The sequence below is a fragment of the Ornithorhynchus anatinus genome, chromosome 16 (genome assembly GCF_004115215.2).
Source record: "Ornithorhynchus anatinus isolate Pmale09 chromosome 16, mOrnAna1.pri.v4, whole genome shotgun sequence".
Taxonomy (NCBI): domain Eukaryota; kingdom Metazoa; phylum Chordata; class Mammalia; order Monotremata; family Ornithorhynchidae; genus Ornithorhynchus; species Ornithorhynchus anatinus.
The window spans coordinates 40653030-40671642 of record NC_041743.1 but is presented as its reverse complement, the minus strand read 5'-3'; the positions used below and the strand labels follow the sequence as shown (position 1 = coordinate 40671642).

General features: G+C 54.0%; 1 protein-coding gene across 1 annotated transcript in view; it reads right to left on the bottom strand.

The window, feature by feature from the left end:
- CSMD2 (CUB and Sushi multiple domains 2) overlaps positions 1-18613 on the bottom strand; it is a 299960-nt gene that overhangs the window by 24422 nt on the left and 256925 nt on the right. The window contains 16 exon segments of the mRNA XM_029080287.1: positions 916-1110; positions 1644-1829; positions 4417-4605; positions 5917-6063; positions 7112-7300; positions 9542-9557; positions 9559-9656; positions 10289-10369; positions 13625-13658; positions 13660-13719; positions 13721-13769; positions 14513-14690; positions 15693-15716; positions 15719-15763; positions 15766-15827; positions 15829-15877. Of these exon segments, the coding sequence (XP_028936120.1) occupies positions 916-1110; positions 1644-1829; positions 4417-4605; positions 5917-6063; positions 7112-7300; positions 9542-9557; positions 9559-9656; positions 10289-10369; positions 13625-13658; positions 13660-13719; positions 13721-13769; positions 14513-14690; positions 15693-15716; positions 15719-15763; positions 15766-15827; positions 15829-15877 (1602 nt within the window).

Here is an 18613-nt window from a genome sequence, read left to right as displayed (position 1 = left end):
GGCTTATGGGGAGACCGGAGGCAGGTTTAATCCTCTTTAGGACCTCGGAGTACCCATCCGTAGATTGGGGAGATACCCAGCCTGCCTCCTTCAACGATGTCCTCCATGATTAGGAGTCCAGAGCATAGTGTAGACTTTCATCTCTCTCAAACTCCACCAGCAGCCCACCCCTGTCATGCCTCTTCAGCCTCCAGTTGCAAGAGGAATAAAGGAAGAGAGGAATAAGGTGGGGAGAGAGGCCTTCTTCTTGTCTACTTCCCCTTGCCCTCTATACCCCTGAGGGCAGGAGGCTACCCCTTCCCTTGGGGGACTGGTGGCTCTGGGCTGTCAATCAGGTTGGACACAAGATAGGTTGAACACATTCCATGCCCACATGGGGCTCACAGTATTAATCCCCATTTTACAGATGAGGTACCTGAGGCCCAGAGATGTTAACTGACTTGCCCAAGTTCACACAGTAGACAAGGGGTGGGCTCAGGCCTGTGCTCGCTCCACTAGGCCATGCTGGGTAGAGGAGGGAGGGGGAGATAATTGGTAGAGAATTACACATCTTCAGCAGCAGCTGCCAACACACCACCACACCATCACTAGTTCCCAGCCCCCAGAGACCTCAGCGCAGCCAATGTGCTGGAATCCCGCTCCAAGTTTCTCTGCCCAGGTGGTGGGGAGGGAGGGGGCTGGAGACAGGGAGGGGATGCCTGATGATCTGGGCTCCCCAATTCACCGGCCTCGGCTGCGGGAACGTCTGGGGAACTGCCGGGTTCAGAAGGCTCAGCCGTGTCTCCCGAGGGCAGATCGGCACTGAAATCATCCTGATCCCAAACACACTGGAGAGTGTGATGGGGAAGGGGTGGGGGGATGTGGGGGGGGGGGACGACTGAGACCCTCACACCCCCATGGGAACCCCAGCCTTACTCTGGCACGTTGGCATCGAGTCTCCGATGCTCCACTTGCCGTCGGCCTGGCAGCGGACGACCCTCTGGCCAGTGTAGTAGTAGCCGGGGTCGCAGATGAGCAAGAGCTGGGCGTTGAACTGGTACTGGACCTCGAAGGTCAGCCGCCAGCGGCCGTGCTCCACGGAGATGCTGCTGACGTCCGGACAGCTCACCGCTGCAAGCCCAGGGCGGAGGAGGGAAACTGAGGTCACACCCAGCCCAACACCCACCGGCCTCTGCACGCCGCCATGTCCCTGGCTTTCTAGGTGGGCCAGCAGAGACTACCTGATTTTGCTGTGGGGGCCTTTGGGGGCAACTGGGGGTCCTGTGGGAGGTCCTGCCTCCAACCCCAAGGATGGATGCTGAAGGGGCAGCCAAGCCTCAGAACCACCATCCACCTAACCCATGGCCATGGCTGGAGGTGGAATGCAAGGCAGGATGGGCCACAACTCACCTTCATACCAACCCCACTCACGGGCAAATGCTCCGCACAGGCACACAATTCCCCTCTGACTCTGGTGGGCAGTGCCAGGCTCACCCCGTGGGCAGTTATACCCAGGGACTGGCCCAACGGCTTGCAGAGCCCCTCCCTGCCTCGGCCCTTGCGCTGGATGCTGGCAAAACAACTCTGCCTGCGTCTGGGGTGCCGGGGGCGGCGGGGGCAGGTGATGATTTTGTGGGCCGGCACTTATATGCAAGACTACTCACCCACGCACGGGGGTGGGGAATCGCCGTTGCTCCACAGCCCCGACTGCAGGCACTCGGACGAAGAGTCTTCCCCCGCCGGGAGATGGAAGCCCTCGTTGCAGTAGTACTCGGCCTTGGTCCCCACGGTGTACTCTCTGCCAAAGACAATTCCGTTCTTGGGGGCTCTGGGAATGCCGCAGGAGATGGCTGAGAAGGAGAGGGAAATGAAAATCTGATTGACGTGCACAATCTCCCCACCTCCAACTTCCCCAATAATCATCCAAGGAGATAAAGGTGGTCTCCTCCAAGAAGCCTTCCCCGACTAAGCCTTCATTTGCCCTACTCCCTTCTCCCTTCTGTGTCACCCTTGCCCTTGGATCTGTCCCGTTCAAGCACTTAATATCTACTCCATCCTCAGCCCCACGGCACTTACGTCCACATCCGTCATTTAGTTTAATGTCTGTCTCCCTCTCTAGACTATAAGCTCCTTGTGAGCAGGGACCGTGTCTACCAACTCTGTTGTACCGTATTCTCCCAAGTGCTTACTAAGTTGCTCAGTACATAGTAAACGCTCAATAAGTAGCACTGATTGATCCTCTGGACTGATATTAGAGGGAAACCCCTTTTCCCCATAAGAGCGGAAGCTCCTAGTACACAGGGAACGTGTTTTGTGCTTCTGTTATACTCTCCCAGGCTCTTGGTTCAGTGCACTGAACCCAGTAGGTGCTCAACAAATGCAAAAGCAGCTAGAGGGATGCAGGCCAGACTGAATGATAGCTAGGTCCACAGTCGAGGGTGGGGAGATTCTGGGCTGGGAGACTGAGGCAGTCTGTAGACTCTTGGGAGGTCTTGAAATTTAGGATCAGGGCTTCTTACAGGAATGTCAGGGTGGGAGAGGTGGGAGTTTAGGAGAGGAGAAAGGAGATGCTGTAACAATTAAGCCACTGTCTAGGGCACAAAGCATTGAGGGCAGGGAACGTCTGTCATATTATACTCTCCCAAGTGGTCTGCACACAGTAAGTGCTCAATAAATCGTGGCCCGGGCTTGGGAGTCAGAGGTCATGGGTTCGAATCCCGACTCTACCACTCGTCAGCTGTGTGACTGCGGGCAAGTCACTTCACTTCTCTGGGCCTCAACTACCGCATCCGTAAAATGGGGATTAACTGTGAGCCTCACGTGAGACAACCTGAGTACCCTGTATCTACCCCAGCGCTTAGAACAGCGCTCTGCACATAGTAAGCGCTTAACAAATACCAATATCATTATCATTATTATAATAAATACCACGGACTGATTATTAGTGTGGGGGTGGCTGGAGTTCCAAGGGGAACATCTTACAGGTTCTTCTCACCATGGCCAGCAGATGAGGCTGTGGTTCCTCCGTCAAGCTCGCTATTTTGCTCCCTTCCCCCTCCACTTTCTTCCTCAGAGAAGGCTTCTAAATCCTTAGTAATAATAACGTTGGTATTTGTTAAGCGCTTACTATGTGCAGAGCACTGTTCTAAGCACTGGGGGAGATCCAGGGTAATCAGGTTGTCCCACGTGAGGCTCACAGTCTTAACCCCCATTTTACAGATGAGGCAACTGAGGCCCAGAGAATAATAATGTTGGTATTTATTATGCGCTTACTATATGCAGAGCACTGTTCTACGCGCTGGGGGCGACCCAGGGTAATCAGGTTGTCCCCCGTGAGGCTCACAGTCTCAACCTCCATTTTACAGATGAGGGAACGGAGGCCCAGAGAAGTGAAGTGACTTGCCCACAGTCACACAGCCGACGGGTGGCAAAGCCGGGATTCGAACCCGTGACCTCTGACTCCAAGCCTGGGCTCTTTCCGCCGAACCGTGCCGCTTCTCTTAAGCACTTGAGTGTCTAGCCCTGCGGTAAGTGCTGGGGGTAGATACAAGTTAAATCAAGTCGGCTCACAGTCTAAAGGGAAGGGGAACGGGCACTTAGTCCTCATTTTACAGATGAGGAAACTGAGGCATAGAGAAATGAAGTGACTTGCCCAAGGTCACAGAGCAGGAAAATGGCAGAGCCCAAGATTAGGACCTAGGTCCTTTGACTCTCAGGCCTGGGCTCTTTCCATTAGCCCACGCTGCTCCTCTCCCCCATCCTGGTTAACGAACTTCTTTAATACTAAGAGCTACCTCCCTCCAGGAAGCCTTCCAAGAGTAACTTTCTCAAGCCACCCTTTAGCCATCAGATTCATCTCCTGAACTGATTTGCATCTCCGTGTCTGACACGTGCGTCTGGGTAGCTCAATTTATACCCAAGCGTTGGCATCTGTCTTGCCTCCTCCGGTCTGACCGCCAGCGCCTCGAGGACAGGGACCACGTCTCAGTTTTCCCTGTGCCCCTTCCTCCAGGGTCCGGTGCCGGCCTCCAACCACCCCGGACCTGCCACGTAGGAGACCGACAGGGCAGAATGCCAGAACCTGGACCACTGAGCCTGCCCTGGCCGTGGGGAGGCAGAAGGACCCCTTCAGCCCAGCGGGCAGCGTCGCCAGCCCCGGACAAGGCCGGTGATCCATCAGAGCCCCAGGGACCTAAATGAGTGAACGTGCAGCCCACCAACCAGGGCCTTCCCCAGTGAAGTGACCGTGGCCTCCGATCTTGATGGGCATATTTTCAAATGCTTGGACGTCTTCTAACCAGAGGCATCTGGGTGGGGCAGAGTGAAAGGCAGGAAGTGGTGAATTCCTCGGAGGGAAGAGGAAATGGATCTCACGGAGGGGTGGGAGTGGGTGGCGGGGGGTGGGGAAGGGCTGGGGCCCGCCGGGCACTCGCTCACCTTGGCAGAGGGGGGTAGCTGTGTTCCACAGGTAGTAGCCCTGGGGGTGCCGGATGCAGGTGGCCATGCTGTGTCCCACCAGGCGGTACCCCGGGTCGCAGCTGAAGTGGACGATGCCTCCCAGAAGGTTGGTGGACTGGCCTAGGACGGCGCCGTGGAGGGGGGCCGCCGGGAGGCTGCAGTAAGGAGCTGGACAAGGAAGGGAGAAAGAGAAAACACCGCAGGCTGGGGAGGAGGGCAGGGGAGATGTCAGGGGATGCTCAAGACAGGTGGGCTTCCACCGTGGTCCAGTCCAGCAGATAGCGGACCAGTGATGAGACAAGGCCCCTCAGCACAGAGGGCGATCCATCATGCAAATTTACTTGTCTGGGGTAAGTTCCGATTGCATGTGGGCTGGTGGCAAAGCCAGGTGTCTAATGGGGGCAGTGGAGGGGAGGGGCTTGCGGAATCCAGGATACCCAAGACCATCGCTTTCATCCATGGTGACGGCCTTCTCTCCAGAGTCGGTCACTTCCGGAGGGCAATGGGGCATTTTTCTGGTGACCTAGAGGGAAGCTTCCCCCTCTTCCGGAAGAGGGGACGTGACAGGAATAGGCCCAGCTTGGCGGCCGCTCCTCTCCTCCCTTTCACCGTCTCCCGCCCCACGCTCAGACCACACTCTAGTTCCTCAACCTCTGGTGAGAAAGGGACTTGCTTTAAAAAAGTGATTATTAATAGCTGCCTAAGAACACACCCGCCCTCCAACTCGGGTGAAGTATTTTTGTAGTAATCTTGAGTAATTAAATACTAATTAACTCACTTAATGTGTAATTAATTTATTTTATGTATGAGGGTGCGACTTAAGGCAGTTGAGGTAATTAAAATTCACTAATTCCTCCAAATAAGTTATTTGAAATAATTCTTTGAAAACACCAAGGAAAGAGCAAGCAATTATTGTGCTTTGTGTTGGTAATTAAATGTGATGAAGGCATCTCCACTCCTCCCCCGCCAGCTTGGTGGGAGTTGCGATCACAGCTTGGGTCCCGGGGAAACTATCCGGGGTTCAGATAGGAGGGCTTTTCAGAAACGATTTAAGGATTCTCTATCAGCACCCACCCTTCCTCCCCAACCTTGCCCGTTGTAGAGAGACTAATGGAGAATCTGCTTCGGCCACATAAAAGGCAATCTGGAGAGAAAGATGGTGTCCTCGGTTTACCTGGAGGACCAGCAGATAACTCTCAATCATCTGCGCTAACCAGGGAGGTCGGGGGGGGGGAGGGTGGTCCTAGGCCCCACCGAGGAGGTAGGGTGAGACATTGGTGAGTTGGGGAAGTTTGGAGACAGTAGCCATCGGACACGCCACGGGTCAGGTAGGCTCCCGGCTGGTGATAGGATCGACCACGGTAGTCCGCATTGGGATAATTGAGGACTACCCAATGGGCAGATGAATTAGGGAGGAAAGACTGGTGGTTTAGTCATTATCTTCAACCCAGGCTCCGCCGCCTCACGCTCCGGTCTCACCTGAGTAGCGGATCTTAAAGCCCTTCCGGTTGTAGGCATGATCAGATGACCAACGGAGGAAAACCCCATTCCCCGAACTGGTGACTGTCAGGGGAGCAGAGTAGTTCCCGCTCAGGGCTATCAACAGTGGGCTTTGGCCTGAGGGTCCTAGAGGGAGGGGGGAGAAGGACACATGTTGAGGGGGTCAGGGGATGGGGGGAATGACAGGAGAGGCTTGGGAAGAGGATGTGCTTCTACTTACATGGTGGTTCAATCTGAACTGAGCACCCGCTGTGGGCATAGAGCCCAGCTAGGGATGGGGAGGCAAAGGAGGTCAAAAAGCTGACCCTACAGTGGGGTCTGGTCTCAAACTGGACTCCAAGAGTCTAGTGCCATCCCTGGTCCCCAACAGACTCAGCCTGGACCATCATCATCATCCTCATCAATGGGATTGACTGAGCGCTCGCCACGTGCAGTAGCACTATATTAAGTGACTGGGAGAATACGAGAGAGTAAGTAGGCATGATCCCTGCCCTCAGAGAGCTTCCGATCTAGCAGAATATGACGACGACGAGCAGGAACTTAAAACCGTGAGGCCATTTCGGGGTCGGACCTGTGGTCCACCCAGCCCAGTGTTCTGTGTCCAACGATAACCTCACAGGACGCTTGGAGGGATCACGTACTGATGCCCCCCTGGTCATCCACTCTCATAGTTAAAGACAGACCATCCAACCTCCCTAACTTGCCCTCTAATAACCTCTCATCCCTGAATCTATCTAGAACTCTTGCGAGACTGGAAGCTTCTGGAGGGTAGGGATCCTGCCTCCTAATTCTATTAGATTTTTCCAAGAGCTTAGAACAGTGCATAGTAGATTTTAAGCTCCTTAAGGACAGGGATTGTGTCTTCTACGTTTATTGGATTCTCCCAAGAGTTTAGTACAGTGCTTGATATGCAGGAGACTGTAAAACTACTTGTGTGAAGGAATAATGTCCTGTACCTCTAGTGTTTTCTCCCGAATGCTTAGTAAAGTGCTCTGCACAGAAGGCATTCAATACATACTATCAATTGAGCTTTTAAAGTCCGGCCTCTCCTTCTAACTTCCCTAAATGGTCCAGGAGTCAGAATGGAGTCCCAAGGCTAAAGGCCAGGACCGTTTGTTGCTTTGTGGCCGGTGGCTTTGGTTTCACGCCTCCCCCTCGCTCCCTGCCCGCTTACCGTCAAATATCTCAAACTCGTCGTACTGTTTCTCGCTGAGGAAGTATTCTACGGTGAGTGTGACGTTGAAGCCGTCCTCCACCCTCACCACCCAGGAACATGCCTGGAACTGTGGGTAGCTTCCTGGGTATCCCTGGCTCAGGATCACACCCGTGGAGTCCGTCAGTAACTCGTTCATGGGGCAGCGGACTGAAAGGAGCAAAAATCATAGCACTACTGTGGGGGGTTTGTTCGGAGCTTAAGACTGTGCCAAACCCCGTGCTAAGAACCGGGGCAAGATAATCAGGTGGTACACAGTCCCTGTCCTACATGGGGTTGCAGTCTAAGGGGGAGGAAGAACAGGATATTAAATTCCCATTTTACAGATGAGGAAACTGAGGCCCAACGAAGTTCAGTGATTTGCTGAAGGTCACACAGCAAGAGAAGCCAGACATATCCAGGTCTGGCCCCAGAGCAACTCCTCTCCTCTCTCACTTTCCCTTCCTCTTCTTCCTTTCCCCTTTCCTTCCTCTCTCTCTTCCTTCCCTTTTCTCCATCCGCCTCCTTCTCTTCCTCTTTTCTCCTTTCTTTTCCCCTTTTCCCTTCTTCCCTCCTTTCCTCCCTCTCTCCCTTCCATTTTCTCTTCCACCGTTTCTCCTTAGCTTCCTTCCTCTCTCCTTTCTTCTCTCTCTCCCCTTCTCCCTCCCTCCCTTTCTCTATCCCTCTCCACCCCATCTTGCTCTGCCCTTTGCCTGCGTGGCTGAGGAATGTTTGGGAAGGAGAAAAACAGTGAGCCAACGTTTGGAGACTGAGAGGAAAGTTGCTCTCCATAAAGAAGAGAACATGAGAGTAGGGAAACATCTTCTTAGATTCCTTCCCAGAAGCCATCAGGTGAATAATGCAGCAAGCTCAGCGTGTTCGTCTTTCTCCCCCTCAGCACATCTGCCAACCCCAGGGGAACCGGTTTCTTCTGTCTCTATTCCCTGGAGAATTTCAATGAGTGGCTGGAAGCATTTGGTGGCCATGGATCAGGGAGCAAACCGGCCCAAAGGAGGGGGGTGGTTGGGGGCAGGGGTTCAGTTTTGGACAAGTGTCCCTGAAACAATGGCTATGAATGGCCCCCTGAAGCTGAGGAGAGTCACAAAGGACCAGTTGAATTGTACTTGGCCACTACTTCCATCCTGGGGAAGGTAAAAGTGAGGAGAAGCAGTGTGGCTTAGTGGATAGAGCACAGGCCTGGGAGTCAGAAGGACCTGGGTTCTAATCTCAGCTAGGCCACATATCTGTTGGGTGACCTTGGGCAAGTCACTTACCTTCTCTGGGCCTCAGTTACTTCATCTGTAAAATGGGGATTAAAAATGTGAGACCCATGTGGGACAGGGGCTGTGTTCAACCTGATGAACCTGAATCTATCCCAGCACTTAGAACAGTGCTTGGCACATTCATTCATTCGTACTTATTGAGCACTTACTGTGTGCAGAGCACTGTATTAAGCGCTTGGGAAAGTAAAATAAAACAATAAACAGTGACATTCCCTTCCCACAACGAGCTTATAGTCTAGAGATGAGCTTACAGTCTAGAGTAAGTGCTACAAGTACTATAATTACTGTAATTATTATTACTATTATTATTAACAGAGAAGGTTATGGGGTCACTCCGAGGGCTATCGGGTCCTGGGGGGACTCCCTGATTCTGACTTCCTTAGGCCGTTTCAGGAATTCCCCATCCTTGAAGTCTTGGGCTGCCATGTCAGAAGATTGGAGTGATTGGGGTTGGGGGCGGGTAGGGAGTCCTGGCTTAAAGGGGACTGACACCCCCAGACGGAGTGCCCCCAAGCTGCTTGCACCCCACGAGCCTTCAAGCCGGGGGATACGTTCTCCTAGATCACCAGGGTGTTCTAACCCATGGGGGCCCAGGTCTGACCTGCTCCCAGCATCCCAGAAAGGGGTACTGCATATGCATATATGAGAAGCTGCCCCGCTCCATTTTCCTGGGATGTCAGCAGGGACAGGTGGCAACCTCCACATAGGACGTGGTTGCTACTGGGGAGGGAAGGTCGACCTTGAGGATGGGAGGAAGCTGGCCAACTTTATCCCTCTTGTTCCCTGGGAACCCAGAGCGAAGGAGGGTTTGGCCACCTTCCGTTCGCAGAAAGCCGAGGCCCAGCCCGTCAGTCAGGTGAAAACTTCAAAACCTTCTTCTCGAGACTCCTGAGGGGTAAGCTGGGGCGCCCCCCCCGGAGGCAGCAGCTCCCGCCCCATCTGGACAGAACTCCTCCAGACGCCTTAGACCCCAGTTGCGAGACTCTCTGGGGAAGAGAACGCTCTGCCCTCTCTGGGGAAGAGGACCCTCTGCCAACAGATGCGCAGTGCCAGGGCCAGCCCATTGGTTGGGTTGAGAGAAAACCGATCCCAGCTCAGCCTTTCCCAGAGGCTGCAGAGCCATCAGTACCTTCGCAGGTGGGGGGGAGGTCCTTCGAACTGGAGGTGGGTACCAAGTCTACAGGTCAGGATTTCGCTGCCCACCAGGGAAAAGCCGGGGAGACACCTGTACCTCACAATGTCACCTGCCGGAGAGGAAACAAAAGTCGACCCGAGAGGATGCAGACAGCCCCTATCCCCACAGCAAAGAATGTCACAGAGGTCATCCAGTCCACCCCCCGCCTCTGCCCGGGATTGCCCCTAATCTAGGTCTCCTTCTCTTCTTCTGTCCTCTGATATCCCTCCCCATCTTTCCTTCCACAGATGTCTCCATGTCTTCTTCTGGAGCCATCCTCAACGCTGAGGAGACAGAAACTCCTTCTCCTCTCCCAATCTGCTCTAGAAGCTCCACTCATTTCCAGACACTGTTCAGGAAAGGGTTCTGCAGGAATGGGTAGGACACAGGGGCTCTGGGAGTCTTGGAGACCCTGGGAGAGGTGGGGGGAAATGAGTCAGCCATTTTAGTTGGCTCCTATGAGACGTTTGTCCATTATTACAGTGGCAACATTATCAAGTCTGCCCGGGGGCGGTTTATTTTACAAGAGGTCAGGCTTCCTCATTTTGTAGGAGGAGAGGGAAGATTCAGTGAGGCATGGGGTGTGTGGAAGCATACAAACACACACACACACACACACACGCAATCCATGGATTCCTGGATCAGGACAGGGACCCCACCCTTCCCGACTTCTGTCGCAGGACGGGGGTCGGAAAATGCTACCTATGTTGAATTCTTCATTCTCTGTGACAACTTCAGCATTGGGGAGGATGGTCGGAGGGTGGCATTTGGAGAGTTGATAAGCTGAGAAGAGGAAAGAACAGCATGTCAAGGCGCAGAATTGCTTCCAGTGGGATTTGAGACTTTTACTGATAGGACATGCTCAGCCTGATTCACTTTGGTGGTGGAATCCATTTTTCAGAAACAAATGGCCGGGGCCCAGCCAAGGAAGGAAAAGGATGAGAGAGGAAAAATAAGGAGCTGATGGATCACTGAGTCATATTTAAGAGATGAAATGCTCCAGGGGGCAATCGGAAACTACCCTGCTCCCTGCCCTGGCCCCGTCCTACTTCCGGGGAGCTACAGTCTCAGAGGGTTTTCCCACGGCTATCTCAGGCTTCTTCCTGGGGTGCCAGTTAGTGCACCCTACTGCTCAACAGGGAATGGTGCCGGGGCCACAGGGAGGGCTCACCCAGCCTCAGACCCTGGGGTCCCCGGCTCCAGACTCCTGGCTCACCCTGCTCCCCTGGCTTCTGACGCTGGGTTGCCTGAGAAGCAGCATGGCTTAGTGGGAAGAGCACAGGTCTGGAAGTCAGAGGATCTAAGCTCTTCCAATTGCTTGTTGCATGACCTTGGGCAAGTCACTTAACTTTTCTGTGCTTCAGTTTCCTCAAATATAAAATGGGAATTGAATACCTGATAATAATAATAGTAATAACAATTATGGCATTTGTTAGGAGCTTATCATGTGCCAAGCACTGTTCTAAGCGCTAGGGTAGATACAAGGTAATCAGGTTGTCCCATGCAGGGATCTCAGTCTTAATCCCCATTTTAGAGATGAGGGAACTGAGGCGCAGAGAAGTTAAGTGACTTGCCCAAAGTCACATGGCTGACGAGCGGTGGAGCCGGGATTAGAACCCATGTCCTCTGACTCCCAAGCCCGTGCTCTTTCCACTAAGCCACGCTGCTTCGCTTATCTCCCTCCTACTTAGACTGTGAGCCCCATGTGGTACAGGGATTGTGTCCGTCCTGATTAACTTGTACCTACCCTAGAGCTTAGAACAGTGTTTGGCACATAGTAAGCACTCAACAAATGCCATAAAAAAAAAAGGTGCTCTCTCAAGGACAGCGTCTCCTTGGGCTTCAGCACAGTGGCCAGCACTTCGAGCCCACCTGCCTTCTCTGCCCAACCCTCGCTATCTGCTCACTGACCCGTTTCTGAACATCACCAGTGAGTGTGCTGTGGTCTTCCCACCTCGCCTGCCTGTTCTTCCCCCAGCAAAAATCCCCACCTCTCCCTCCGACTAGCGGATAGATTCTGGCCCTGGGAGACCAGTTCGGAGGTCCGTGGGGGCCGCCGGACTCCCTCGCTTCCCTGCCCCGCAAATTCTCCCAACCGGGGCCCAGAACTGCTCTGCAGTTCCGCACCGGTGAAGTCTCCTTCACAGGGAACAGAAACCTGCACCCGATCTCACGGCTTAGCCGGCTGCTGGAATCAACTCTCCCCGGCCCCCTCCTCCTCCTCTTGCTCGCCCAGCTTACGTAACCTCCAGAAAGTCTGCTCTGGACTTTTGACCAACAGTGTTATAGAATGATCACTCATTCATCTACCTGCTCCTAAAAGGGCACACACAGCACACACAGTGGTGCTGTGGGGGTGTGGGTGTTCATAACCGTACAGACTCCAAAGCTGCACAAGCCAAGTTCTGTAATGAGGGGAGATTGATGGGGCCCACTGGCTCCAGATGAATTCTTTGAAACATTCTAGCAAACCCAGCCCTGAATCCCGGGAAGTTAATGAGCATGGAAACTTGGGATAGGGATGTGGGGAGAAATGGGGGATTCTGAGCTTCACTCATCAGGTTTTGCCTTTCAGGTTATATTTGAATGAAAAGGTTTGGAGCAATGGAGGTGGAGAGCTGGGGGAGACGTCAGTTAATAGGCCCCACCCCACCGACACCTAGCGATGGAGAGCAAGGGGTCCTGCCTTGTTCTTCCGGCTCTGACCCTCACTCTAAACGAGGCTCTTAATTGGTTCTAATGAGACACCCCGAGAGTGTGGGGAGAAGGGGGAGGGAGAGATGAGTCTTGGGTCGATGCAACTGGAAAATGTCAAAGCTAATCAAAGGAACTTTAAAATAAAACCCACTCCTAGCACACCGGGGAAAAGCACATGTGTGCCGGTAAGCGGTATGGCCTAGTTGAAAGAGCCCAAGCCTGGGAGTCAGAGAACCTGGGTTCTAATCCCAGCTCTGCCACTTGCCTGCTGGATAACCATGGGCAAGTCATTTAACTTCTCTGGGCCTCAGTTTCCTCATCTATAAAATGGGGATTTAATACCTGACCTTTCTCCTCCTTAGATAGCAAATGGTTGACCTATCTTGCATCTTATTCCAGAGCTTAGTACAGTTCTTGGCATATAGGAAGCAAGTATCAAACACCCCAATTATGCCTGCACACATATCGCAAATGTGCAATCACTTGATCAGAATTGGAAATGGCACTGGTCCAAAAGTTGAACAAATGTTGTAAAGACTGTCCCTGAACCGCAGATGCACACATCTAATAACAATAATAAGAAGAATGGCATTTATTAAGCACCTGCTATGTGCCAGGCACTGTACTAAGCACTGCGGTGGATACAAGCAAATTGGGTTGGACAAAGTACATGTCCCACATGGGGCTCACAGTCTAGTTTTCTAGTTGAGGTAACTGAGGCACAGAGAAGTAAAGTAACTTGCCCAAGGTCACAAAGTAGACAAGTGGCAGAGCCCGGATTAGAACTCAGGTCCATCTGACTCCCAGGCCTGTGTTCTACCCACTAAGCAACACTCCTTGCTCTTATATCCATACTCACTCTACTTTAAAGTCCCCTCTCAAGTTATGAAGACAGTACACTTTGGGAAATCCCATCAAGTCCCAAACTTGCTGCTAATCTAAGATGTGCCCAGAATTGTGTTGGTACAGGGGGAAACCAACAGACTTAGACTTAAGACCTGGCCTCAACCGACTTCCTGGCTCAAGGTAGGTCTTTCCGGCGCAATCAGTCAGGAGAGGTTTGACCATGCGGAGCACAGCAGATGCAGAAGGAAGATGGCACCGAGCTGTCCCTCCTGCCCGCCCTCCCGGGAGCTCAGCCCATTGTCGCACCGTGTGGACTTACATCTCTCCCCAGTCCCCACCCACCTCAAGGTGGAAAAGGGGCCTGGAGTGTGTTTAGGGCTGACTCCAGGCCATATTTACCTCTGCTTCACCCCAGCCCTGTCTGAACAACCACCCCACAGAGCCCAGAGGCCCAGGCAGTGGGAGTCGGGGGGGACCCAGGGGACAGGGACTGACCGGAGAAGGCGATGGCGAAAATCCCCCCGTTTTCCCGTGTCACTGTGGAATCGCAGCAGGAGCTGGTTGGAAGAGCTCTGGGCGGTCTCCTGGCTGAGCCTCGCCGGAACTCACCAGGCGGGTGGAGGTCTCCAGGGGTCCATCCCTGTTGAGGCAGGGAGGAAAAGGCAGGATGTCACCCCACGCCCTCCTCCAGGGTCTGGGCAGGTTGGGGGTGACCCCGAGATCATGCTGGGCCATTCCATCTCTCCCTGATGCGGCACCAGCCTCTCCCTCCTCAAAAACCTTCCAATGGCTGTCCATCCTCTACAAATCAAGCAGAAATTCTATCCTTCGGCTTTAAAGGCACTCGTTCAAGCTCTCTTTTCCCAACCTATCTGTACTCCTCTTTCACTGCACTCATACTTATAAGTGGCTCATATTTAATTGAGCGCTTACTGTGTGCAGAATACTGCACTAAGCACTTGGGGAGTATAATACAATCCCTATCCACAATGAGCTTACAGTCTATAGGGGAGACAATCACTAATATAAATAATTTAAATACATTATTTATAGATACTATAGATAATAGTAATAACACTTTGCTCTTCTAAAACCAGCAGCCTCAGGCAGCCCATCCCCAGGGTGCCACCTGAATGCCAGGACACGGAGATCCCGGGCCACGCCTCTTCCCATCCTTTCTCAAAGAGATCCCTCTGCCCCCATCAGAGAAGCCAGTTTGACTCCTAGGGCAAGGAGTCCCCTTGCCGCCCTCGCTGAGTGGGCTGCCCAGACCCTGGGCCAGGATCCTGGGCCCAAGACTTGTTGCTGGCGGCTGGTTACCCGGGACGGTGGGGATGGATTAACTGATGAGAATCACTCCCGGGACAGGTCGCCATTCCTTACCAGACAGTGATGGAGTCTGTCAGGGGCCCTGTCTGCAGCAGGCTGAAGTTGAGGTGGATCCCATACCCCGTCGGCATGGTGATGAGCCACTTGCAGTCCTGGGAGTTGGGGTACTGGCTGGGGAAGCCGGGGGAGTAGATGGTGCCTTCCTGGCTGGTGATGTTCCCTCCGCATGGGACTGTGGGAGGGCGGGTGGCCCGTGTGGTGGGTGGAACGCAAGCGCGGGCGCCGCTTAGAGCCCGCTGCCAACCACCCTGGCGGTTTCTGTCCGCCAACCTTAAACCCACCCTGATTCCCGCCCGCTCTGGCCACTGTTCACCTTCTCTCAGGAAGGGAGAAAGGGAGGGGCTGGGGCCCAGGCAAAGACCCACCCGTGGCTGAGTCTTCCATAATGGATCAGCCGTGGGAAAGTCAGGAAACCAAAGGGAAGAACTGGGGTGCTGTGTGAGACCTAACCCAAGTCCTTTGGACCAAACCATCCCTCAGTTCCCCAGGGCTTCCTGCTGCCCTTAGTGGAAGAGAAAGACTGGGCTGCTCCCGCATGTACCCGCCCCCACCCCAGAGGCTCTGGGATCTCCAGGAGTCGGGAGAATCTGAGCAGCTGTCTAGGCGCCCAGCTCTGGGGTCCTGGAAGGAAGGATGGGAGGGGGGCCCAAAGTGCCGCCGGACACAAGGGAGGAGGGTCGGGCCAGGGCCGGTCATCCTGCCTGTACTGGAGCTGTCTTGCCGCCGCACTCCTCCTCACATCTCCCAAGCTCCCCAACCCCGAGCTCCTGGAGAGAAGCCCCACCCAGCCCAAATGACTCCGGGTCCACAGCTCCAGTGGATGCTTCCTGGCCCTGCTGTGAATGCCAGCCTGCATCACCTAGAGCATCGAGGGGATCTCCCCACTTCCTCTTCTTAATAAACCTCCTTCAGGGGTGCTCGGGGAAGAAAGTGAGCAGGGAGGTTGGGGCAACCTTGTCCCCAAATGTTCTCCCTCCCTCAACACGCTGGGACCCCGCCAGCGAAAGGGACTCAGACCAATCGGCCTCTCGTATCTACCCCAGTGCTTGGCACCTTCTAACACTTAAACGCCAACATCATTCTTATTGGGTTGCTCCTTGCTGCACTTTAGGTGGCGGTAGGACGGGGGCCCTGGGACGGAGTTCCTAAATGGATGGGCCCGGATGAGCCGTACCTTCACACCTGGGGAAAAGGTGATCCAGTTCCGATTGGTACCATGCTGGCAGGTGAGCACCGGGTGGCCATCAGCTGATAGCCAGGGAGGCACTCAAAGGTCACGGACTGCCCGACGTTATACCCAGCCCTCTCACAATGCCGTGGCAAAAGGCTCCGGATCGGGACACTCTTGAAGCTCATATGCTAGAATATACACAGAAGTGCAGACTACTTTTTTTCCTCTTTCACAGAAGCTACATTATTTGATATTCCTATGCCTTGAGACCCCTCCCCCACCACCCCAACTCCCACGCCACCTCAGACAAGCCCATTATTTCCACTGAACACAGATCAGAAAAGAAGGGCTGGTAGAAAACAGGAGGGATTTTAGGTCAGACACCAGGTGGGAGGGAGGCCATGGCTTTCACTGTAGAGTGGCAGGGGCTGGACCAGGTGACCTCTCGAGCTTCTGACCCCTGCGACACTCTAATCTGAAAAAGTGAATGGACTCTGACCTCAGGTTTAGTGACCCTCAGAGGCCAGCTCCTCAGCAGCTCCGGGCTCCTGGCCGTAGTGACGATGGTCAAATGCCAGGAGTTGACCTGAAGCCCTGAGGCCAGAACAATTCAGGCCACTGGGCTCAGTCAAATCAAACCGGTTGGGTCTGAGAAAGCCTGGGGCTTAGGAATCAGGGCATCAGGGACGGGGGGCTGCCCCCGACGTTACTCCTAGCCACGTCACACATGCTCTGGTGCCCGGGGGGTGGTGGTGAGGGGTCCACCCTGCAACTCCTCCGGCAACATCCCCACACTAAAAATAATCATAATAATTATGGTATTTGTTAAGCGCTTACTATGTTCCAGGCACTGTATTAAGTGCTGGGGTGGATTCGGGCAAATAAGGTCGGACACAGTCCCTTACCAAGTGGGATTCACAGTCTCAATCCCCACTTTGCAGATGAGGTAACTGAAGCATAGAGAAGTAAAGTGACTTGCCCTAGATCACACAGCAGACAAGTGGTGGAGCTGGGATTAGAACCCATGACCTTCTGACTCCCAGGCTCTATCCACTATGCCACGCTGCGCAGAATCGCTCTGCCCAAAGCGAATCTCGGCAGCAGCCCCGGCTTTGTGCCTTCTGGAGATCCCAATACAGTAGAGCCTCAGTTTAGTCTCCTGGAGAAATGGCGGCCAGTCTTCCCAATTTCCAGATGGAGAAACTGAGGTAACTCAGAGTGGTTAAGGCACAGGGTTGGGCAGTGTCCACAAGGAGAAAGTTGTTGCTGACATCGAGAGCCCCACCAACCCTTCCTCCTTATCGGCACTAAGACCTCTCAGCGGCAGATCTACCTGGCACAACCAACTCTATCCTTTGGAGAACCAGACTAGGTTTGGATAGTCAGACCAGGTGACTCTGAGGGGCAGATAGGTCCTTGGTCTGGAAAACGGAGCGGAAAGACCCGGATCCAACGTGGCTACAAGAGGCGAACAAATGGCATTTCTATTCAGGTGACAGTCCGAGGGGTTGGGTGTCCAGCTTCTGGGGTCACGGTTCTGGGAAAGTTTCCCAGCAGAGTGGGGCAGAGCAAGAGGGGGAGATTCCTCGACTCTGGGGGCTAGTACACAGAGGCTGTGTTAGGTGAAATGGGCTTTCTTTTGGTTGATTCTGTAACCTTGGCTTCTCTGACTCCTAGGGCCTGCAGGGAGGGCTCTTTCTGCAGGCTTCTAATTGGCAACATCTGCCTTCTCCACCACCCGTCGTCCCCTGGCCCCCCGCCGCACCCCCGCAGCGTTAGGAGGAGGCTTCCGTAACAAATGGGCGTCACTGGCTGTGCAGGCTGTGACGGATGACGATTGGTCAGCATCCCTCGACTCCTTCGCGTAGAAATTCAGCCCCACTATCCAGCTGTAGTGATGGCAGAGACCAGGAGAGGCCACCCGGTCCAGCCCCCTGCCTCTAGTTGATGATCTTCCAGGTCTTAGGAGGTTCCTTAGCTTCCCTCTGTAGGCTGTTTTCTGTCTAGCTAGCCTGGCTGCTCTGGGGTTCCTCAGGTCCTGTGGCTATCTGAACCCATTCCTACCCATTCAGGCCCAGTGGGGGGAGGGAAATCTGAGGGAAGATGAAGAAGAAGGGGATCGGGGGAGGAGGGAAGAGGAACCCTTCTTAGACCCAAAGATAGTGCTTTGTCTCTGTCCCATTGCTCATGTCTTTCCTTGAATCTGGAACTCCCTTTCCTGGCCAAACTGTGTCCCTCCCCACCTTCAACGCCCTTCTGAAAGGCTACCTCTTCCGAGAGGCCTTCCCTGACTAAACCCCTGCCTCCCACCCCCTTCCTGGTCATGACACCCCTTCTTCCCCGATCTTATGGCTACATTTCTGCTTATTTCATGGCTCCCCTTGGTCTTAGCTGTCTGTCTGGATGTTTTCAGGCTAGGCGGCCTTGCAGGTGTGGGGAAGGGGTGGAACATGATGGGAGTTCCCGCTTACCGCCGATTCCCCTACGCCTTCGGCCACATGTGCCTCCTGGTCCCAGGTTTTGCTCAGAGGTTCCCAGAAGGCAGCCCCTGGATGGGCATTTGGCATCGTAGAACTCACTCTCCCAATGCAGGCCCAACCCGTACCCCCAGACTCCCTGCTGCTGGACACGGCAAACCCCTGGTGGGTATCATGGTCTCACCCCGGACTCCCCTGGCACCCGCTTCTCCAAAGAGCCAGTATCCTGGCAATAGTATAAACCAAAAGTTCTAATTTGGAAGTAGAAAAATAACCTCCAGCGATCCCTTCCCACTCTGCTTTCCTTCAGGCCTACACTAGACCTGGTGGTCTGCTCTTTCTTCTGGGCCCACCCCGGACCAGACGGGTGGGCTTCTATGGAATTCAGCCCACTTTCCTTCTACCTCCTTTGAAACTCTTTTAGCAACTTTCACTGGCTGATTCCCT